General features: G+C 40.5%; 1 protein-coding gene across 1 annotated transcript in view; it reads right to left on the bottom strand.

The window, feature by feature from the left end:
• Positions 1-24874, bottom strand: part of TP53BP2 (tumor protein p53 binding protein 2) — a 49270-nt gene that overhangs the window by 7470 nt on the left and 16926 nt on the right. The window contains exons 2-14 of the mRNA XM_057382099.1: positions 21523-21670; positions 16868-16981; positions 15224-15303; positions 12341-12442; positions 9769-9943; positions 8216-8397; positions 7680-7844; positions 7033-7270; positions 5199-5327; positions 4897-5033; positions 3637-4126; positions 2491-3272; positions 536-673 (exon numbers count right to left, since the gene is read on the bottom strand). Of these exons, the coding sequence (XP_057238082.1) occupies positions 536-673; positions 2491-3272; positions 3637-4126; positions 4897-5033; positions 5199-5327; positions 7033-7270; positions 7680-7844; positions 8216-8397; positions 9769-9943; positions 12341-12442; positions 15224-15303; positions 16868-16981; positions 21523-21670 (2880 nt within the window). The remainder of the gene's footprint in view (positions 1-535; positions 674-2490; positions 3273-3636; positions 4127-4896; positions 5034-5198; positions 5328-7032; positions 7271-7679; positions 7845-8215; positions 8398-9768; positions 9944-12340; positions 12443-15223; positions 15304-16867; positions 16982-21522; positions 21671-24874) is intronic.

The raw sequence follows: 24874 nt of genomic DNA, 5'->3' as shown, positions 1-24874 counted from the left end.
TCTCTAGAGTAAACACGTATTCTCATATAAAAGTAATTTGTCTTATTCTGAAATATGAATTTGTGATATATTTCTAGGAAGGACATGAGCAATAGGCAGAAGACTACAACCCCCACCAATTTTGCAACAAGACTCACATATAAGCTTGCAGTCTCCCTTTAACAGTGCGGTTCAGAGAAAATGTACCTTGATAACTTGCTAAATGTACTTTTAACARATTTCTGATAGATGACTATTTAACTATGAGCAAAGTTCACATAGATATTGCCTATCAAATTATCTGATAACATGCCAGACAGGGAATGAAACACTACATAATAAATGAGAAACAGTTGTCCTGCAAATTTATACTTGTACAAAAAAAACACTATGGATTTAAAGTACTTAAAATCAGCCTCCAGGTATGATCATTTATGAGCTGTTAGGWCCTATCTCCTCAACAGCATATCTAGGTTCTGCACTAGTCCAGAAAAGCTACAATATCCCAGTTTCAACAAGGACTGAAACCCCTTATCCTACAATTTAGCATTTGTACCTCATAAATTATTCTCTGCACAAGGTCAAACTCCCCCTCCAAAGATGAATCCAGAAGCAATGCCAGGGGATTGAATTTCACTCTCATTCCATGCCCAATCCTCTCRGAGCCAGTCTTACGCAAGTTCGTCCTCTTCCCCTGTGAAAAGGTAACACAAGTTACAGGCACTTTGTTCCTGGAAAGAACAAGAATACAAARCTGCTTATTTGGGAATGACAGCAGAAATGACCAATCAAAGCAGTGTTTAATACTAAATTTATAGTACTTTCCCCAAACACATAATGAATATATTAGATTAGGCATGTTATGACAGAGCTCTGCCTTTATATCTAGACARGGTCACTATTCAACTCTCATACACAAGTCACCTTAATCAAACATCAACAAAGTGAAACTATCAAATCCCTGAAGAACAAGTAAAGATGCAATGTCTTCTTGTTGTTTGGATGATTTTACCATTAACTCTCACAGATGTTAGAAAAACCAAGCAGCACGCTCCACAAAGTACACCACTTTAAGTTTAGCAGTGGTTAGCAGGAGCAAACAGTGATAGMAAATGGTTTTGGAAAGAATATAGAACCCAGTGTAGAACTGCTTTAGATGTTCTCCTTGATACTGGAAATTAAATATTTCTATAGCTGAGTTTGTACCCTTTCCTTTAGGGAACATGCTTGCATTAGCTCAGCACCCGCCCAGCTGGCTGGGCAGCAGCAATAAGACCATTCACAGAGTATGTAAATTTCTGACAGATGTCCAGGCAAAGATGAATAGAAATTACTCCTATTCTGCAAGAGCAAACATGTGGAGATAAGATATATAAGTAGAGATTCCCATGAAATACTCTTCTGCCTATAGATTTATACATAATACCAAAAGTGCAAGCTTTTTCAAGAGTGAGCCTGGCACAACAACACACAGATTTAAACATGAAGTCAAGAAGTTGGGCTGGTTGTCTCTCAGCATTGCAGAAATATTACAAAATCAAGCAGAAATGAATCTTACAATTCAGGAAATCCTGCCACTAAAGTTTCTTTGTAAAAGGGAGAAAGAACAAAATCATTAAAGCATGATAACATGCAATGTTTACTCCATGCACAGATTACAAAGTTAAAAAGCACGCTAAAAGCTTTAACTCCTTTGCTCTGAAGTGATAGAGGAAAAAAACACTTATGTATCAAGTTATCAAAACTGTATTCATGATAGGATTTATAAGAAAATCTTTGGGAAACTGAAAATATTAAGTATTTCTGTTCTACAACAGTGAAATAACATCATGCCACACACACAGACACAAACTTGCAAAATAAAATGGTAAAAATGCTGCCTCCTCTTAGGCTCAAGAGACTTTACTTGATGCAATGTGATAGTAGACAGATGTTAAATCAGGTTCCAAAGAAATTCAGGAAACATACAGTAGAAGAAATAACACCTGATGTCTACAAATGAGTTTTTAAAGCAAAAACTAAAGAAATCTGTTCCTCCATATTTTTCAAGCAAGCACTTTCAGATAAACAAATGCAATCCAGGATTAAGAACATTAGTTTCCAGCTCCTATTAGCAATAATGGGAAACGTTTGTGAAATTTGTATCTGTACCTCAAGGAAAAAAAAAAAAAACCAGCCTTAATTTCCCTTAAAAAGAAAAACTGGATATATGCAGATTTTTTATAAGGAATGTTCTTTGCAGCTCTGAAGAATTTTACTATTTTTTATGCCATTTGAAATTTTTCATTATGTCATAAATTCCATGGACAACAGAGACTTTTCATTACTGTCATGCAGTCTGGAGATTAGAGCACCACACAAATAGAACAGATACCCATAGAGAGACTTCTAGACTGCGTGAGTGTTCTCCCACATCTGCTCAAGCTCTACAACACAATGMACGGGGTTTATGGCAGCATTTGAAATTATTTACTGACAGGGCACYCCAGTTGAAAGCTAACTAATACTTACAGGAGGCAAGGAAAACTGTCCAGTAATTTCAGGAGGCCTCATATTGAACGAGTCCTCTCCCAAACTCTCTGGTTCCCCTGATGGATAGGGAGGTGGTGGGTATGGAGGATATTCTTCCATGTACACCTCCAGTGGCAGTGGAGCTTCTAGGTTTGGTTCTTCTGGTTTCATCTGCGTGAGTTCATCACTGTCTGAYACAGCCTCAGGTACAGTGTCCAAAGGTACGGGGGGAAGAGCAGCTTCACTCTGATCTGCTGCTGTGGTTTCTGCCTCCTCAGCAATAGCTGGTTCTGGCATGGAAGCAGCTGTTTCTTTTTCTGATTCTGTGCTTAGATAGGGATTTGGGATTTCGACTGGGCTTTCAGGACTGGCAGCTGATGCCGTCTGTTTGGAGGGATGTGACGGAGCTGAGATAGTCTCCATTGCAGCCAGAGTGGTCCTCTGATACAACAGCTTCTGAATGTTGGGGCCATTAGGGCCCTCTGGCTCAGTAATAGAGCTGCGTTTCTTCAGTGGTCTGGGGGCATTGGAGAGCTTTTTCCGTAGTGCTTCCAGGTCGGCATCGCTCTGGTTGCGGTAGGGGTTGGATAAGAAGGGCAGCAGTTTGGTGGGGCTCAGGGGACGGGGTATCCGCTCTGTTTCGTGGTTCTCATGAGCAGAGGCTGCTGTTTCCATCTCAGGCTCTGGACTGCCTGGCTTGCCCTGYAGGTTGGAGTAGATGTTCTCTGTCTGTGGCAGCTGATTCTGCACCCCAGCTCCTGCCATCACGGGCTTGCCATACACTGTGGAGCAGTTCAGAGGGGTGGGGGGGAGAAATGTGTGAATATTTGATCAACGAGAGAAGAACAAGAAAGAAGAAAGGTGAATAAGGTTGTGCATTCCTTAGGGGCAAAAAAAGCAKAATACAAACAACTGAATAGAACTAACCTGGTAACCAGATTTACCATTAGTTATCTTGCAAATGCAAAACAGATACTCTGCACTTTTTATTAACACTCTTAAAGAGTGTGGAAGATACACCTAAAATTCTTACAGCTGCCCTCATCCACTTAATTCCCCTGAGGAACAGCTTCATGCAAAAAGGTCAGGTGGAAAGAACATCTGAGGTCTATCAGGCAGAAGAGAGGGAGAGAGCCACATGCTTACCACTTGAGAAGTGTGGTCCTCTGGTCTGTGCCCTCGTCAAAGCACTCTGCACTGCCTGCTGGAAGTTCTTCCCAGGAGTCTGCTGTTGGGTGTACATGCTGTAAATGGAACTTGCAGCCACTGTCTGAGGCTTTCGAAATGGTGGCAGTGAAGTCTCTTTGGATGGCTGAGGAGTAAAAGGTCTCACAGCTGCTGCTGGGGGACTCTCCTGTTTGGAGGAAGGAAGAATTTGATCCTGGCTAGAGGAAGAACCTGCAGGAGGCACTGAAATTCGTTGCTGTATCTGCTGAGAAGGATGGGAAGGCTGCTGTGCCCCTGGCTTTTGTTTGTTCCCCATAGCTGCAATAGTCAAAGGCAGCTTCTGCGGGTTTCCATCCAGCTTTGTATCCGCAGATTGCAGATGACTGGCTTGACCAAAGTAAGGCAAGTTTATCTGTTTTGGTTTCGTGGGGACAGGCGGTGGGACCTTGGTTACATTTTTATTGGTTGTCTGAAAGACAAAAGAATTTCATTAGGATAAAACAGTAAAAAATTATTTAGAAGTTCTGGTGTGAAGGACCAAAGAGCCTCAAAGAATGACACATAAGTATCTTCTACTGCTGCTGCAATAATATTTACACCACTGAAAACAAGAAGAAACTTCTTGAAACATTTTATCATCACTGTTGTTGGTATGCACTTTGAGCCTATTCTCTTTTAATTCTTTCTGTAACAGCTATGTTTAAAACAGGAGCAATGGCAGGGCGCAGTAATTTCTCTAGAGATACCAGAGACAGCTGGCAAGAGGTTGCTCCCCAACTAAGCACTTGTCATCCTCAGTTGTCAGCTACCTCACCCCTACCTGATGAAATTGTGCCCTCATGACAAAATTTAGATGGGAACTCTTGCTCCTATCAAATATTTGAAGGACATAGTTGCATTAAAGAGGGAAACAAGTGTGAAAATGATTAAAAAAAAAACAAAACAAAACAAACAAACCAACAAACAACCAAACCATGCAAATGCCTCTTTGGATCTTTGGGGGGAAAAATACATACAGACACTAGTATAAGTAATACAGTTGTTTTTATGTAATAAACCAAAATGTAGATTTTCATCAAAGTGACTGTTGAGAATGATTTTGAGGACCAACTGCCATTAAAAGCCTAAGAGATTTTCATCTTCAAAAGTAGTTATTTTAAAAGCTGACCTSAATACTTTTCAGAGCTTTCTGCCAGCCATAGAAAAAGAGCTGTGGGTAAGCCCAGGTACCCTGCATACCTGTGCCTCCCGCAGGAGATCCTCGCTGCTCTGGTTTTTCCTCAGGGTGCCCAGCCCAGCAGACTGGTCCACAGAGTCAAACATGGAGAATGGACGCACCTTCTTCTCTTTGTCTCGTAAAAAAGTTTCTCCTTCAGCTATTGTTGAGAGAAGGAGACAATTTTAAAAGGCAAGCAATGGCAATGTTCTTTTTTTTTTGTGCTTTCAAATGAATTCCCAATATATACTGAAGCATTTAGAAGAGAGGTATCATCAGCTAGATTCTCCATATTTTCATATTAGTCAAGCACATCAAAACATACCTTGTCCTTCACTTGTCACAATTCCTTTTCCCGAAGTCAAGGCTGATCCTTGATTAATATGGTTGTCTGTACTTGAACTACTCCAGTCAGGGGTAGATGGGGAAGGTTTTGCATTGGGGACAACAGAACCTGGGAGARAACAAGATTAAGCTAAAATAGTAGTTTTTATTGACTTATTTATTACAGGCAGAATTATTTTTTTGGTCTAGAGTCAGGTCTAGACAGTGTACCAGTATGACACAGAGGTTAACTGCCTTAAAACCTATAATTACAGGTTTTCATTCATTTTATTTTACAAAGAGAATGCAMATGAAATTCATGAACGACTACCATAAGCAGCAGCAAAACCATGTTGCAGCACAAAYCTCCACTTAAAAGTATTCAAAAAAGAAACTTCTCTAGATTGCTTCTTTCCAATTAGCATGAAACTTCCCTCGAGTATCAGTGCTAAGTTAAAAGTGATACAATGTTAAGAAGGCCTGAAAAATAAACTGTGYCAAGAAAAACACAAAGCTTTAAAGCACAGATCCTGACAGGAATATCTAAAACAGTAGAAAAATCATGTGTGTGTTTAATGCTCATATAGGTTCTGCACTAAAGCTGATCTTTACATTCACTGGAGTAGACATCCAGATCCACAAAAATCACTATGAAAACGCTTGCAATTTGATATTATTTCATCTAATTCTCTCTACTAAACTCTAAATACCCTAAGTAATGTTAAATTCAAACAGTAATAATAAGCAACAGGAGAAAAGTTCCATTCTGACAAAGTACCAAAAACTCTGTCTAGTAAAGCAGTTATTTTGTCCAAATGCTAAAAAGTAAGAAGTGATTTTTTAGTTCAAACAGTTAACCACCACACATTTCTCTAGCAAAAATTCAGATTTTGTGTGGTCTAAAGCTAGAATTCCACTCCAGTAGTTTTAGGATCAGCAAACCAGATAAAAAGAAACAAACCTCTGTTCTCTGATACAGCAAGAGCCACTTGGAACTGCTTTTGTGCACTGGTTTACTTTAATATCTGCCAGAACTGGAGATGGAGGAAGGGAGATAGAAAATAAGCAGAACTACTCTACAAGCTCAGTCTCTATTTTTTTTCCATTTGGGAAGATCAGTGTTTCTCTTCTATCCCAGCTGGAAAGGGAGTCTTCTCCCAGGATAAAATAGGAAAGAATAGAATAGAAGAGATATTTGCAATCAAGAGTTTCTCCAGACTTCTCTTACTGAACTGTCTTTCATCAGAAAAAGCCATAGAGAGAAACCAACAAATCTCCATTAACTCTCCAAGTAGGAGAGGCCAAACCTCACCYATCAGCAAGCCAGTAAGTTTATTGCTACTTCTGTGCTACAAGCCACTGCCTCCTTTGTCGTATTTCTTTTCCATGTGGTTTTATCTTTTACACATGTCAATTCCAAAACGCACAAGCAGAAAACTTGGCTTTACCAGTTTTTACATCCATGCACCAGGTTATTATCAGGTATGCACTAAAATTGCCTCTAGAAACTCAAACACACTGTTGAACAGTTTTTAGTTGAACTTCAAAATAAGTAAAGAAATAATCACTTTACAGAAAAATTCTCCTAGATTCCATACTGTATAACAACTTAAAGTGCTCCCTGCCAGATTTACTTAATTGTTACCATTGAACTGTACAACCTCAGTGCTTAACAATATATATTCACTGCTGCAGAAAAAAATTGCAAGTAGCAAGACTGACATCTCAAATAAAGCTTTGCTTTAAAAAAAAAAAAAATAAATAAATAAAACCAGAGCTGTTAGGTAAGAAAACAAAACATGTCTGGATAAGAAATACTAATCATAGGCTATTACCTGCAGGAGCTTTAGCTTGTGAACTGTTCCCAGCTCTCATATTGGGCAGTGTTTGTGTTTTCAGAGGCCCATCAGGTACTTGCAAAGCTTGTGTCCCATCTGAAAATGCTGGCTTCACCAGAAGTTCAGGTCTGGAAGCAATACGTGGCATAGTAGAGGACTGGATGTAAGGACCTACYGCTGCCACTCGACTTGGAGCAGAAGCCACTGGCTGTGGTAAATTTCCATCTGAAGAAACCTTTGGGGAAAAAAAAAAAGAAAAAAATTTAAAGAATTTTATTTTGCAGTATCCATTCATTAGAGTTTCAAACAGAAGTAAAAACTGTAAAACAAGTAGCAAATGATACTCCAATATTAAAAGTGCTTTTCTGAAAAAGCGGTGGGAATTATAAAGCTGAGGTAGTAATAGCAAAAAAAAAACCCTAAAAAAAAATCTGACAGTGTAAGATTTCTTGTCTGTAAAGAGTAAGTAGGTTAACACTAATGTACCATGAAAAGGACTTTAATAATACAAGACTTCCACTACATATGGATAAAGACAASAAGTCTAGCATCTCAACAGCCTTCYCTCAAGCAAGTTTTTATTTCAGACTGTATAGACAACACACAGAATTAATGTTTTCAGTTATTAAATACCCCACACTTACTGGTACATTCTCCTTCTGTTGCAGGGCTGCCTTTTTCTTCCACAGTCGCTCCCTCAGCTCATTAACACGCTTATCCATGACTGCCACCTCCAAGTTGCGCTTGTTCAAACACTCCCTCTGTTGCTGCAGCTTGGCATTCTGCTCCTGGTTCAGTTTGTTCCTCAACTGAATACATTCACAAAGCAGTGGGGGAGGAGAGGAAAACAAGAAAAATAAAAACAAATTCACTTTCAGGACTGGGGACAGGAAACTGTTGGAAAGAGAAAAGCCTTCTAAAAAGTCAAGTCATGTTTTCTGTCCAGAGAAAACATTGGTTAGTCTCCAAATTTTGCAGAAAGGAAAGGTATAGAGAGTGTGTGCTTCTTCCTCTCTTTCCCTTGAAGTCAGCACAACTCACCCTCCATCCTCAGCATGCAAGCAGTCACACAGCTCTGGCAGGAACAGGAGCAAYGGGATTTCTTTTTAACAAGGTAAGRAACAACCCAACCAACTTTTACCCCRYAAGGGCTTYGGGTCACGGGCTGGCCTCCCATTACCTGCAGCTCCTTGTAGAGGCGGTCGAGCTCAGCTACAGCCGACTGGTTGTCGTGGTAACCATCAATCCGACCGTTCTTCAGCATCTCCAGTTGCCTGGTGAGCTCCTCCACTTTTGACRCGGCCAGCACCAGCTCGCGCTGCTTTTGCTGGAACAGGCTGTTCATCTGTTCAATCTCCTCCACTGCAAAGGACAGCAGAGCACAATAGCTGCCCTGAGAAACAGCCCAGCGTGGGCTGCTTCCAAGGCAGCACTTAAGGAGACAGAGAGCRCCCTGCCGGCCTCCAGAGCAGGGCTGCACAGCCACACTCACGGGCCCGCCACACCAGCTCTTCCTCTGAGCTCTGGCAAAGGCACACTCACTAGAATGGTTATGGAAATTTGATCTACTTAGAGCACTGACAGGGAGGGAAGGAGAACTTTTTTTTTAACTTTCTAAAGTATAGAAACAAACAAAACCACAACGCCAGACTGAATTCATCTGGAGAAGTTAAATTCACTGAATGCTGAATTCAGCAGAAAGGCACTCACTCAACCACAAGGCATATTTATGATACKTAGAACTCTGAATTTAGGTCATAAGACCTCAGTGACAAAACACTCAAGCTGTCATATTAAACAAAGACTCAGAGGGCTTTTTAGGGTCTATTACAAACATCTGTCATCAGCAGCTCCCACTGCTGAAACTGTTCTATTACAAAAGAAAATTTAAGGAATCAGTAAGAATTCAAGCAAGTACCAAAATCTTTCCTGCTGGGGATGGTACAGGGAAACAGATTCACATGATAAAAGATCTTGTATTATTCTATCATTCTTCCACACCTTTAAACTGATGTTTATTTTGTACAATAGAACCCAAACAGAAAAGRGATTCTCCCCACAGAAAAACACTTTTGCTTTATCTGTCAACTACAATATTTCCTACTCAAACAAGATATTCATATTTTCAGTTGAGTCAGCCTGGAAATAACAAGTTCTGCACAATAGAGAGGATGAAAAGGTAGGCAGAAGAATTATATTAAGTCTGAAATAAATATTTAATGTTGTATCAACATAYTGAGCTACAAGCACACAACCACTACTGTAGCAAGAAAGATCCTGGTCAGATTCACACAATTAAAAAGAAAATATGCAGCTAGTTTGGCCATTAAATTACCTCTTGCATAAAAAGTGACTTGSGTCCCAGGCTCAGTTTTGTTATAGGCCAAGAAAATAACACTCTAAATGTGTAGGACATCAAGGACAGAAAAAGTTACTGTGGTGCACAAAGGTATTCAAGTAAGGAAAAAACCTATACTGTAATTAGAGAGGAGACATGCTAGGCTCAAAATACAGGGTGCTCTTAGAGGATGTTTAAACACAGTAAGAAATATATTTTGTTCTAGGTCGGTAATGAGTTTTCTTGGTAAAAAAAGATGTGACATCGTTAAGATTAACATTTCCTAGAATGCTGTAAATAACTCCTCTGAATCACTGAAATCACCAGAAATATTTGAGTTCCAGAAACTGCATTGCATGAAAAATCCCAGGCTACATTCCCCAAGCAGCACTCACCTAACTTCCCATTGCTGAGTCTTTTTTGCTCCACATGACCTTTCAGTGCTCTTACTTTCTTAAGTTTGGCTTCTTGATTCTCAGCAATTTCCTTTAATCTCTTCAGTTTTTCCTGTTCAGCAGCTTGCTGCTGCTGTCGTTGATCTTGCTGCTTCAGGAATTTCAGACGCTGTTCCTGCAGCCAAGACAAGGATTTTGAAGTCTAAGAAAAATTTTAGCATTCCTGCTCCARGACACTTGCTAATTTGATTTAACCACTGCTCGGCTCTTGAACCCTTACAAGAGCTAAGAACTATTTCCTCTCTACCTTCTCTGTGCTGCTTGTCCACATCTCTATCATGTCACATTTTAAACAACTAAGTCATGCTGGAAAACATAAGACATTCTTTATGTAGAAGRTATCCTATAAATTATTGGGGTTTTTCATTAATATTTGTACTTTTACTAGTTCTGCTAAAACCTCCTTGAGATGGAGTATCACTGCACACCAAATCTGTGAAAACACACTGGTCTCCTGATAATGATCACCACTATCACAACACAGATAATTCAAGCCACTGGAAAACCTTTACAGTAACCTGGCCCTCATTTAAACAACAGATATCAGCTTAGTGGGGATAATTCTTTTGCTTCTCCAGGAGAGTACAACAAGTTATCAGTTTCTACATACACATGTCTAGTTTAGACCTAGAAGAACCCATCAGACACTAGATCATCTACAAAGAATTCCTCTAAATCATTGGCCATTACACATGGCTTCCAGCTCTGGGGATGACAGGTAGCTCTAGGGTAGTAAAACTACTAAGACTTTCCCAAGCACCCACTAATATATCCAAGACTACCACTGCTTACTAACATTAGAACTCCATATTTCCTCCAAAAAAAACCCCAACCCACAAAAGAAAAAAAGTCACCAGTCAGATTTAGAAAACAGGGATTCTTGKGCACTTTGAATAAAAAAGGCAGAGCAAAAAGTAAGCTCGTCTTCCAGAGAAAACCAGGACCAGGCAGCACCCTCAGTGTATGCACTACTTTAGAGACACTCCCACGCAGGAAAATGTCAAAAATATATATGTATTACAGCTCGTGTCTAAAAAGAAAGTGTGTTTTTCCTCCCTCAGAATCTATTTTTAATATTGYATCTGATTTCAGAAGGCAGGAAAGAGGCAATGGAAAGTCCCTCTGAAGAGGCATGTAGGAAAGCAGCTTCGCTCCAGAGAGACACATTGAATGGAAAATTCTACCAGTGGGACACCCACAGGACTACTCTTCTTCAAACCACAGACAGCAGACACCTACCCAATGGGTAGCTATCCAGACTCAAATTCTGGGGTTTTTAGTCTTGTACAACTCCCTTTACAGTAAAAATAATATTCCTGTTTCTTGTGATYACAGTGTTATTTATAAGACCAAAGTGTATTGCCATCACCTGTGAGTTAAACAGAAGTGGTAAAAGTTTAGGTTTCTAAATAAACTCATCTCAGCTGGAACTGAGAAGAGGACAACAGTCTTTACCAAATTAAATAAGGCAGCATAGGTATTAATTGTACGGCTACATTTCAGGTGAAAACTCTCTTCACTTGCAATTTCTTGCATCATGGTTACACCTGCTCTTACCATAAGGCAGAAATAAAGTTTTCTTATGGCTATTTTGGCAGGCCATAATACCACTTAGCAGGTGTTGCAGAACTATCAGCCACAGTTTGAAGCACTTCCCTGTGATCCAATTATTAAGGGCCAAGGGAAGGAAAAGAAGATACTAAAAATAGGGACACACAAAGCTGATCTCAAAAGGAGGCAGAGACAAGGTGTGTGACAAAGGAAAAACAGAGACCAGATTCTCAGAGCAGCCTTCTTCCCCAGTAAAGCACTTTCTGAAGTGCATAGGAACACCCAAYCAGACAGATGAGCCCTCTTCAGGACAGGCTCACATTTAACAATTCTCYRCCAAAAGCAGCATTTTCTGTTAYATTTTCAAGAGCAGTGTGTACCAGCAACACCCAAGCAAAACATGAACTCTCTGCCACCRTTCTGCAGGTGCACATTATTTTTTACCCTACACAATTCAGCAGCACCTGYGTGCTTCCAGTAGCTTTTCTGTTATTGTTCTGCAAGCATTGTATAAAWCACAGTCCTAGTTACTTTTATCATSTACAGGACATCTCTTTCAGCCAGCTGCTCCAGAAAACCAGGCATGCTGAACTCTTATCARGAGAAAGCAAGATATCATGACAGGACAGCAGAGACAAAAGCAYTGTTCAGTGATAAAACTGGTGAATTGCTGGTCACCACATGGAGCACAAATAGAGCTGACAGAGCCACCAGGATAAATGACAATATATTATGTGCTTTATCCTTTTAGTAAGATAAACGGGCACTTCTACCACTGGCATTATTTTAATGTTTTACTACTGGATATTTGCATAGATTGACTTTCAAATTTAAAAACAGGCAGCCAAAGAAAAGAAGCCCTCTATTTAGGAAGGGTGAACAAACCTCAATTCCCCAATCCTCCCTCCACATGACTTACTATCTTTGTTCCTGGCTGTAAACAATCTCATTCCAAACCCACCTTGTTAGCCAGCATTTGCTGTTGAGCTTCAATTTGTTGCTGCTGGCGTGATGCCATTTCCTGAAGTTCAGCCARTGTCATATCCATCCTTGGTGCACTCACCTGTCAAAGAAAACCCAAAGCATGTGAAGTCTAGAATTTTTAATTTGGCTAGCACATAACAGAGCCACTGCAGAAAAGTATGATAAAAGTCYTTTTAAAATAACATCAACTGAATAGCCAATAAAATCATTAGAAAGACATGGCATCTTTTTGTGGTAAAAGAACAAACAGTTGTAAACTCATAYGAATGTGTAGCCCAATCCAACAACTCACATAAACTGACATCTCTTGGAACATTAATGTTTCTAGCAAAATCCCAGCAGCATTTTAAAGAGGCTTTTCACAGCCCTTTATAATTAAGCTCAGCATGAATCAGCTTTGACTGATTGASCCCAGAATGCTCAGCATGTGGCAGGACTGATCTGTGGTCGTAGGTGTATCACTACAATTCAAAGCASTTCCACATAAGTTGAAGAAAATAGMAAGTTTAAATATAGTTGGACAGGAGGGAAAACACCACTCTCAAAGTTGGCACTATTATTGGTTATGTGTTCAGATATTGCCTGAATCTAGATTGAATCTTATTCTTGCTCCATAATTATGGCTGTAAGTGACAGACAATGGACTCAGTGATGAAAGAGTAACTGGTCTCAACTTGAAATCTGGAGTTAGGGATCTCTGACAAAACTGCAAGTAAAAGTAACCCCTTCCTTCTGACCGGGGGCAGGAGAGTGACCTCCTGGGCTGCCCCAAAAAGCTGTGGTGCTGGCCCATAGGGATGTGGAAGTACCCAGGTTCTTCTACATTTCTGAGCCAGGAGGATGCCACCTTTACAGTGGGTGTAACCATGTGAAGGTAGTACAATGCTACCAAGGTGCTGGAATATGATGCAGGGGCACTTTGAAGCACCTTACTCCACATGGCTACTGWGCAAGGGGCATTCTCYRGCTCTTTAGGGATGTYACCACTTTTTGGATCACTATAGATKACTTCTAAYACTTCTAATTCTCTCAARTAMTGGATAAATTCATCTGCAGTGGTTCACTTTCCTGAGAATATACAAGATCTTTCTTAAATGGATATCTTGCCTTCACTTGAAAGGAGTCATCTCCCAAGACTGCAAATTGCTGTTTTCCAATTCCTCTTTCAATTTTTTGATCTCTAGCAAGGGATCCCAGTTGTTGGGCTTCATGACCTTCTAAGTGCTGACTGTCAGCCCCATTATCCCAGCATCGAAGCAACCAGGCAGAAACATGCTCACCTGGCTGGCGCCTGTAATTTTTCAGAAGCCTGRAAGTTCTGATGAGGTCAAGGACTGAGTAACTTAAGTCTCTTGTTTGATTTGTCTCACTCCTTGCAATTMTTTCTTGAAAGATTGGCTTCTTTATCTGACTCCTACTCTCTTAATTCTCCTTCCTCCCTTTCCAACTGATGATATGGACCTGTAGCTTGCTTTGTCCATTTCCATTTWTTCTTTTCACTACTGGGGGCAATGATGGTGGTTTGAGTCCCTGTCTCAGCCACAGGGTCCTCAGACACARTCTGKGTTCTTGCCTCGACTACAGTCACTCTGAGTAGTGAATTGGGGCCAGGCCCCAGTACAGGGCAAGAGGCTCCTGGTTTTCACTGGGGTAGCCCTTCTATCAGCTGATGGGTTAGCTTGCCAGGGTTGATTACCTGTTCAGGTATAAAGTCCCAGGCAGTGGGAGGTGATAGCCATCCCAGGCACTAGTCCAGATCCTTCCACACACCCTGCCACCCAGCAACTGGATGCCTTGAGGCACATTTCAGCTTCTCCTCCACTAAAGTTTATTTTCTCTTAAACCAGGAAGACACTGGATTCCATGAACTTCATAGTGTGCCAACAGTATTAGTTAATATTATTAACAGTATTAAACAGCTTATATAAGGATGAAMAAAGACCGTGGGAGCCTGTGTTATAAAAGCATTCACATCAATCTCAGGCAGGGMGAGGGAGGTGTACTCCCTCACCATCCCCACATGACAACTCCCCCAGCAGAACAAGGCCATCAGTGCAATGGCAAAGCACAGAGCAATTGTTTATATTAGTATGTTCCCAAACTCAGCAAAATAAAGAGATAAGCAGTGCAGCTGACAAAATCAGTGTCCCACACAGGGGCTTGCTATTGGCAACTACTTTTTACTRTAGTATGCAATATATATATASATATATAAAACTGCCTTTGTCTTGCCCCTGTTCAGGCAGCAAAAAGGACTGTGGTTGATTGACCATGGCTGAATGCCAGGTGCCCAGCAAGCTGCTCTACCACTCCCCTTCCCAGAGGGACAGGGTAGGGAGAAGAAGATAGAAAAAGACTCCTAAATTAAGATAATTCAGCTTACTAMAGCAAAAGCAAAAAACATTTGTGCAAGCAAGCAGAAAAAGGTTTATTCTCTACTTCTCRTCAGCGAGTGATGTCCAGCCACTTCCTAGGAAGCAGGACTTCAGCACACAGAGCAGTTGTCCAGTAGGCAAACATTGTAAAATAATTAATGTCCCCTGTTCCTCCTCCTTCCCTTGGCTTTTATATCTCAGCTGATGTCATATGCCAAGGAATATTCCTTTGGTTACTTTGGGTCAGCTGGCCCAGTTGTGTCCCCTCCCAGGACCTTGCCCACTCCCAGCCCCTTGGTGGGYGGGCAATGTTGAGACAGCGCTGCTGCTGTGCCAGCCYTGCTCAGCAGCAGCCAAAACTCTGGTTTGTTATCAGCACCTTTCTSSCTGCCAATGCAAAGCACAGCACTGTGAGGGCTGCTGWGGGAAAGTGAGCTCCAGCTCAGCCAGACCCAGTACAACTGTCCACTRCACCAAGCACTTACTCCATTCTCTATTCTTCGATCACCAGGCACTTTCACACCATTTCTTTTGAAGGCTGGATCTTGAGATCTTTGTCCAGTTCCTATACAGAAAAAAATCAAAGATGGTAAGGTATTCCAAGATTTTTCTGATTCTTTTAGACATGGCATTCAATAGAAAAGGAGAACCAGTACAATCATAATGGTGTAGAATCTGAACACTTGTTAYGTGTTTACCACTAAGATAAATTTAAGTGATGATTGAAAACATTTCCTGAAAAGATTGCTGTTTTGTCAACTTTTAAAGTATAGTTCTGTTCAAAAAAACAGACAAGCAAAACCAGCTTAACCAACAGTAGACAATTGCAGTATTTATCCTGTAGCCAGCAGTTAGTCAAGCCCGAGTAAATGCGCATTACAGAGACCCAGTTTAAAAGCAGTTTTTTTCATAGCGTCAGTAAAGACGCTATTTAACTAGAAACCTGCTTTATTCCCATCAAATTATGAGCAAATGATGTTCAGATGTCCAATCCCAAACTCATTCACTGCCCTGTAGAACACAGATGTACAACAGAACAAAGCCATGGGTGTTACCTATTYCAAGAGTACTTTTCTGTGATACTAAGAGCTCAAATACATTGCTTAGCAATGCTGTGGCAAATAAAATGATAATAATAAAAATATTACAAGCACCCTGGACTTGAAAAAATGCTTTGACATTTTTTGACAACTAAACTGCTTTGTAAGCTCCTTAGCAGGTAGAAATGGCAGAGCTGCAGCTTTTCATGCACTCATTCTATCACCAGTACACATTTCAAATACCAAGATATACTTAGCCATCTAAAATATGCTGGGTACAATGCCACTTAATAAATGCAGTATTTCCAACACTGAGGAAGATTACCAAGGATAAAAGCCACTTAATAAATGCAGTATTTCCAACACTGAGGAAGATTACCAAGGATAAAAATGGGAAAAAGGAAAGAACAAGAATCCAGTAGGCTGATATAAAGGTAAAAGTTTTAAAGATTCTAATGAAGAGATGAGGGTGGGATGCAGAGAAAACTCTTGAAAAGCAGAAAGCAATTTCCTTTATACATTTCACTTTCAAATTTACAATGAGAACTATATTCTCAGAAAAGATAACCAGGCAGTTCATTTAATGCTATTCCTGAAACTAACACAAATGTGTAGGAGAAACTTTGAAGAACTCTGTTTTTGCCAAGTGTGCTAAGTTCACCATGCCGGGTGCAGTATTACCCAGGTGAATAACCTTGAGCCCAAATCACAGATTACAATACTGGACAACAGTTTGGTTACTATATCTAAAGAGACCAACATAAATCTCTAGATATTTTGCTGCAGAGAATATATTTAACACAGTATGCCCTTGGATACTTTTGTGATAACCAGCTCTACAAAACCCAAAGACATTTCAAYTTGGATTTAGCATTACCAGATCTGGCAACAGAGGATAAAGTTTTCACAAAAATTAACCATTTACTGGTGGCAAGCCTACTCTATTCATAATAAAACAATGGTCAGACAAAACGGGCTGCAACACCTACTGGCTATGAACATTAATAAATAACATACACAAGTTGTTTCCTTAACCTTGAAGAATGAAATGGAACTTGAACAAATGAACCAGCTGGGATCAACACGTACCTGCTTCCCGGCAGGGAGAGCGTTCGTGCCGGAGAAAGAAACGCACCTCRCTCCTCTGCATTCCAAACCTCTGCAGAACATCCAGCATCCGTTCACTGTCGGCTATGGGACGTTCTGAAAAGGTAAAAAAACAGTTAAGTGCTACATCCCACCATAGCCTGGGCACACATCAAAGCAAAAATATCTGTCCATCTTTCACCTGAACACCTGTATGTACACAGGTGTAGTGAGTGCACACAACCCTTGCCCTCACCCAAGGTATTTCTACTTTTCSGTTAAGAAGCCTTTGTATCACTCCTTGCTTTTGAAACTAAACTAACTAAGCCTCTGAAAAGCAGCCCTTGAAAAGCCCATCCCCGAAGGGAAAAGCTGAGGCACTGCCACAGCCTGAGGAAACAGGGAATTAAGAGTCCTCAGTTCTAGTCCCTTCATTTTGTATGTGCAGATCACCTTACCCACTCATCACTGAAGAAAACATGCTGCTAATACCTTTCACTCCACTTTTGTGGCACCTCAGACAAACTTACTTCTTAGTCATTCCCAGCCCCTCCTCAGGGGCACTGCTGCCACAATTCCTACAGAGACTCATTTACTTCCTAATTCCAATGAGAMTGAAGAGAGATGCAAAGATAAACTCTCAGGGAGGAGGAATTCTTCTCTTAACACTGGATGGCAGCCCTTGCATTCAAGCTCAGGCAGAAGCACTCAACACCCGAAGAGGCTCCTTGGCAATACCCAGCAGGCCTGATCCTCAGCRTGCCAGCACAGCTCCTGTCACTTCAAGTGTTCTCCCACAGCTCCTGTCAGACACAGACCCAGCTCATTGCCTTGGACAGCAAATTTCATKAAGTTCAGATGAGATGCATTTTGAAAGCCCTATTTCTGATAAACCTTGAAAAGCTGAACTACTTTGGATTCACAGCTCAAAATAAAAAAGGGATCAGACAGTGAAAAGTGAGCCCAGTAAGAACTTGCCATTTCCTTTCAAATAACTGAGATTAAAAAGTTACATGCACAAGTTACACCAAATTTCYTTTCCTGCTCTTATTCCTAAGATAAGGATTTGGTCATATATCTGATTTTTAAGCTTTAATTGTTGCCTTTTGATAATACAAAACCCCAGTGTGAGTTTACATCTATCAACTCCATTCATCAGTATGCCTCCCCTTCTACAGTACTACTCTTCAAAAACATACATACTTCATTCACAGACARGATATAATCAGAATTACTTATTGGCCTCTAAATCTTTCCATAAAAGCAGTTCCTTTTGTTATTCTAGACATTTTGCCATAAAGCTTCCTGCCCATTTTAAATGTGATGGCAACAGTGTGGTCAATATAATGTGGTAGTGAATTTACATAGTCACAATATGAATAGTATGGGATAGTATGGACAGTATGGGATACTGTCACAGTATCTTCTATTAGCACTGGGACTCAGGAGCAGGTTGGACCCATTTGTGCTGGATGCCAGACAAACAGAAGATATTGTTCCTGGCCTGAGAAATAAGACAAGCAAAGAATGAAATTAAATACCACCATATTTCTACCAGTTTCATTTTTCCTGACATTGCTTTTGTTGGCAGCTTCCTTTCATTATTTAAGCAAGGGGAGGGGGAAAAAAAAAGGAAATCAGAGAGTAGTTCATTCATATTCAATGGAGCCTTTCAAAAAGTCACTATCTTAATATGAAATAATCTTTCCAAGCAGGAAAAATTGTTGGTGTTAAGTATAAATGTTTTCAGTTTCATAAAAAAGGGAGCTGCTAACATGTTTTCAGTATGAGAAAAGCTCTTTTCAACATAAAAGTGTTCCTTTAAATGAAAATGCTGCAGCTGTGCTCAAGCAATCTAGGAAGGAAAATTTCTGGAGTCACTGTCAAAAGAGATTAACGTTACAGAATAAGCAAGTAGGTCACTGTTACAGAAAAAGCAGTCTCTTGGCGGTTACTTGTCTAGACAGCGAAAAACACTCCTCATCTGCTAAACCTTAATTCAAGAAAAAAAAGGCAAAAACAACAAAAAAAAAATCAACAGTACAACTGTCAGATTTCTTTCTTAAAGGCCATGTAGCAGGCTTATGAGGCAGATTTCTAGCTGCTCAGCAATACTTCAACTGAAACTCTATAATCAAGGGAGATGCCCTTTACACAAGGATTCTGTCAATACCAGTCACTGGCTTGAAAGGAAGGTCAAAGAGATTTTCAAATACCAAACAAATGTACATTTGGAAAGCTCAAGAAGAAGAATGGACAATCAGTTTTTTTGGGGTTTTTTCTATGTCTCATAGAGGAAAAAAAAAAGGAATATCTCTATACACACACCCCTTTTGACTGCTTCCCACRGCAGGAAAGATAGCTGCCTAATGGAATTCGGACAATAATAGGAAACTCAAGAAAACATGACCAAATTTCATGCAAAACTGGGAGGACAGGGAGAGTAGTAAACTTGCCCCCTTCAGGGAGCAGATCACCTTAAGCAATTTGCAACCATGTTTCAAATTAGACTTAATATAGTATGACAATAGAAGCTAAAATTCCAGAGCAAATGTCAGAAAAAGAAACAAGCAATGTAAGACGGATCCCAATAATTGAACTCTGAGAAGTCATTTTCCAACACAAATTTTTTATTTCTACCCCAAGAGGTTAGCTGTCCTGCACCATGTTTGCTTTAAAGCAGCTGAATTTGTTCAGTGTAATACACAAACAATACAGAAGTCATGGCTAATCTTGGCAGAACARGATAGAAAACTTCACTGACATCTGAGATTAGCAAAAAGCTAAAAGTATTTCTCTCCCTTGTGGCCTCCTCCCCTCACCAAAGAAATCCAAAATATATATAAAAACATGTCTTGCAAATGCTTGTTACTGGATGGTGCACAGATGCCAACATATATTTTATCCAAAGCAACAYGCATGAATCCAGTACACAACTCCTTTAACATTATTGATTTGAGACTGAATTTTTTGTTAACAAGCAGAACTGGGAACTGTATTTGAAACTTCCATGAGGCAAACTGCCGAGCCCTGCCCCTGGGTCACAACAACCCCAAAGAGTGCCACTGGCTGGGGGCAGAGTGGCTGGAAAGCTGCCCAGTGGAAAAGGACCTGGGGGTGCTGTTGACAGCAGCTGAACATGAGCCAGGRTGTCCAAGTAGGCCAATGACACCCTGACCTGTATCAGCAATGRTGAGGYCAGCAGGACCAGGAGAGCAATTKTCCCCCTGTACTCAGCACCAGTGAGGCCACATCCCAAGTGCTGTGTCCAGTTCAGTACCAACGGGAGAACCCTGTCCCTCACCAGAACCACTTGTGCTCTAKGACAGGGTGTGGGCACTAAGGCTGTTTATAAATTCAGCAGTTTTCCCCAAGCCTTTATTTTACTTGTCTTTCAATGTAGACTTCAGTACTGTGCTGATTTAGACAAAGATGTACAATTAAAATACCTTCCTAGAAGATCTATTTCCACGCTGAATTGGTGATTTTATTTTATTATCATTTATGAAGCAAAGCTTCTTAATCTTCTAAGGAGAAGAAAAAATTCTGTTTCATTTTTGAGACTTGGAAATATCAGAAACACTACATCTCTGTCAGAAGCAAGCAAATATGAAGAGATAACTCATCTAGTTCATACTATTAAACAAACATCCATCTCACCAAAGACATCTTTGAACAGATGTGAGTCTGAGCTAACAGCAGAGGAAGACAGAAATATAAGCTCTTATCATCTGATTCTTTTATAATCTTGTTGGAGCATCTCAAAAAAATTGGCTCAAACATAATTATTTTTCATGACTTAAGATTTTGTCAGGGATTCATCTATCTTATGCCTCCAGATGGCTACCAGTGTCTCTTGAGTACCACAGAGACAGTACACAGTCCAGAGTCCTTTCCCATATAAGCCATGAGATGTTAGTAACATTTTAGGTTTTGCTTGTTGACACATTCTCTAGTTCCAATTAAGCACAGAAAAGTTGAGAGATTCCAACTCCCAAGACCAGAAGAATATAGAAAAAGTAAAAAATGTTACAATGAGCCACATACACAAACCCCTTTTCCACAAGTTTGAAAGGACAGACCAAGGTAGCTTCTACATCTTCCCCATCACCCACTTYCTTTAGAGCACTTCACATCAGGTGAAGTGAACTCCTACTACTTCTGCCAACACACTCCTTCACATCCACATTTAACTACTGCAATTGGTAACACTGAAGGTATCATCAGAAAAGGGGAGATTTCTTTTGCCATTGCAAGTGAAAATGGCTGTGGGGTTGAAAAAAAATAATTCTCAACTGGTCAGAGAACTACCAATATTTAGTACATCAAAACACCCACACAGGCTGCTGGCATCCCACTGTGGGGAAGAGAAGGAAGAGAAAACAGCTCTCTCATACCCCTCAGACTCATATGAGYCACAGAAGAGCTGCACAGACATAAGAACATCTGCATGCTTAAGTTCCCTTTTGCTTTTAATTCCATTTTCCAAGTGTGAGCCTTCTTGCAGGTGCATTATCATACAGCCAGTGTGGTGAAGAAGTCAATAAAATGGTAATGCAGAAACTCTCTAGGACATAAATCACATCTGTCAGGTCTCCATGTGTCCTTCTAAGGAGCAGAGAATCCCCAGTAATTCACCAGGTGTCAGCCTGACCTACCTGAGCCACACCACACCTCAGCCAGGTGGCACTCRCTCTCGCCAGGCTCCTTGCACAGTTCCACCACATCTCTGCAGGTGGTTTCAGGGGTGACTGGCACCTCCGTGAAGTGTTGCTCGTTGTTGCTGAGGTACACGGTCAGAAACATCTGCAAAAGACAAAGGCAACAGCACACTGTTACTTTCCAACACACAGGCAGACGACACCTTGGAGTCACAACCCTCTCATCAAACACATTCTTTCCAACACTTAAGTCARATAATTTCTTATCAACTACTGTGGGTACCATTTTCAAAACAACCCCATATTTGTTTTTTAATGTATAAGCAAGAGAGACACCACAGAACTAATCCCCTGCTCAACTAAATAACATTGCTGGAGGATGATACGGTTTCAAATCTGGACCTGGTGCTCCTTCCTTCTCTCTTCAGGTGATGTGTCAGAACTCTTTTCACCTTACTGTGTGTGTGTACGGCAATCATTTGACACAGCAGGRGAAACAGTCATCTAGAGTTCAGCAGTGGTGGAAAACAACAGTAGTAACATCTGGCATAAAAAAAGACCAGAGCTTACTATGCGGGCAGTGAAGTGGAAACACAGTTAGCATTTCTGTAACATATTTCACGGAAAGGTTCCTAGAAACACAAGACAACTTGCTGCACCCTTAGTCTCAGCCTGAATACAAGATCCCCCCCAAACCCCATTCACAGGAAACCAAGGATATTTTACTTGGCTTCTTCTCCACGGCTGCAGAATGATCCTTGATCTTTGGGTTTTCTGTTCAAACACATCACACAGACAGATGTTGCTCTTGCTCATGTCTTTCCTGCTGCAACTGCTAAAYGAGCGCTCTAAAAAATTAGTTGCCATATTTAATAGAAAACGTTGATGATTACTGCCTCTGAGCACCATCTCACTACATGCTATTAATATTAAACTGCTATCAAAGTTTAGCTGCTAGCTAAAAATTAATGTAAACTCTCTTGAGACTTATTCTCAACTTTACTATCAACTGGCTGTTAGTCACACGGCTTCCAGCAGTACAAAAATCAGTCAAATATCTCCAGAAAGCAACTACTCCACCATGCATTTCAAGCAATCACAACCTTTACAATTTGGGGTTTTTCCATACAGATGGAAAATGTGTTTTCTCAAAAAAAGACACAAATCCTTGCCTGYCCTTATTTTTAGAGAGTGAAAGGGGTATACATCCTTAGGAGCAATAGTTCAAAAAGAGAAAAAAGAGTCCAAATTAAACAAGTTGAGAGAGGTATTAATAGCCTTCTAAGTAAATTTAAATAGTAATAAAAAAAAACCCATAACAAAACCATTACCATAAGTACTATTTCTGTGATTTTGATTAAATACTGTGAAATTTGAGGTTTTTATGCCTTTGCAAAGTGAAATTCAGCCCCATCTGCTTCACAGGTTTAGGAATCCTCTATTGGGGATTCTCATGGAATACAACTGTGCACAAGCACATTCCTGATKTCTCCAAAGCCTTTCCAAGGCTCTTTTGAGTGCCAAGATCCCCTTCAACCCTACATGAGAGGATGCCTTCACTCTTTTAAAAACTTTGATAAAAACACTCTGGACTCTGCAAATCTTTGCTACACAGAGTTAAAACATTTGGCCCACTCGTGGCAGTATAAACACTTGGAAACAGTGTTTTTCAGGTCCTGGCACTGCACCAAGAGCACAGATTTTCTGGTTTTGTCCATCTCTCTAAAACAAGGATTTCTGATCAATTCCTGAACACCTTTTACAAATATTCACAGAGAGGAAAAAGCCTGCTGAAAGCAAGCTCAAAACAGCCTGATGGCTACATGTCCCCAACCATTTCCTTGTCACATTATGAGTGGTGAAAAAAAGCCCCAAAAATCAACAAAACCAAACAAAAAAGCCAAACTTGGAGTTGTAAGAAGGAAAACTAGGAGAGTGAATGTGGAGTTAGGTAGGATCAGTTTACCACACATACAGTGAAGATAGGCACAACTGTTCTGCTGTCTACAGCATAAGGAGGTAGTGACCTAAATTAAGAGACAAAGCTTTCCAAGCAGCAACTCTGACACTTGCCTTTAATCTCTGCCACATAACACACTACCTTTAAGATGCAGTGTCACTGACTTCCCTGGAGGAGCCTGACAGTGAAGGATGCCAGGTGAGAATATTTCTTAATCACAACAACTGGGGCAGAAAAGCATAAAATAAAAAAGAAGCTCCCAAATGGCTTTAGAGCAGGGTTATATAGGTGTGTAAAACACATCAACACTTCCCATTTAATGCTGTACAACCTTGTATTCAGAACACCACTAAATTGCACAGGYTGTGTGTCTGCAATAACATTTGTTAAATTAAAAGATGAGCTCACAGATGGGAATTAAGAGAAAATGATAACAACCATGGCATTATACACAAAGCAGACCTAATTTGACCCTAGCACGGCTGTTCACTCTTCAGCGTGCCTGTCTATATCCAGTTGTTAATCCTTAGGATTTAGCAATACAGACAACTACACAGGAAGGATCACGAGCTGCCATTTCTATCCACAATGCTCAGGATAATTACTAATACATTAAGCCAAGAGCACTCAAACCTGCTGTGTGGAGGCCATTTCTGCGACTTGGTAGTGTCTGCTTTACCTCCAGCCTACATATTCTAGGAATTAAGGAAAGAAAAAACAACCAAAATGCAAAACATATCTAACATTCCCTAAAAACATATCTCAAAGTCCTTAGAGTTTAAAGAAACTTACAGGTTATGATATTGATCATCTGCTTCCCTTTAGCTCTAGGGGCAATGATGAGCTGTTTCTCTAATTAGTTGTGCTCTTCTTGCACGAAATGGTGGTCACATTTATCACCACTGCCTCTCACCTGCAAGGCCATCTGGGGTTCCCTGCTCCCCACCTGGACACATCAGGGCCTAGGGCAAGCTCTGACCAGAGAGTATCCATCACAGAGATGGCTCTTCACAGTGAGGAGTGGGAAAGGTAAAGAAACCCATGTGAACCAAAAGCCTACTTGGCTTCTTAGTGCTGCTCGTCACCCTTAGTGGCCACTGTGGCTCACACCACCTCTCGCTGGGATCCCAAGGATTCATGCTACCCCTGGGAATGGTTTAACTTGAATGGTGACATTCATTAACCACGCTAGCAGCTAGTTTATATCCCTCTTTTACTGCTGTATGGCAACAATAAACAAAGGAAACTACAATACTCTCCTGACTCTTTATTCAGAAGCTGCAATCCTGCCGACTACATGAATTTAGAGCACAAAACATTCTCTTGTTCCTCCCTGAAATCAAAGATGTTAAGACAGTTGTATACAAGCATCTGGGAATTTAGAAGGGG

This window comes from Malurus melanocephalus, unplaced genomic scaffold (assembly GCF_030028575.1).
Source record: "Malurus melanocephalus ecotype Western Australia unplaced genomic scaffold, MMel_1.1 scaffold_549, whole genome shotgun sequence".
NCBI lineage: Eukaryota > Metazoa > Chordata > Aves > Passeriformes > Maluridae > Malurus > Malurus melanocephalus.
Note: the sequence above shows the minus strand (reverse complement) of the source record. Positions and strands in the feature narration are given on the sequence as shown.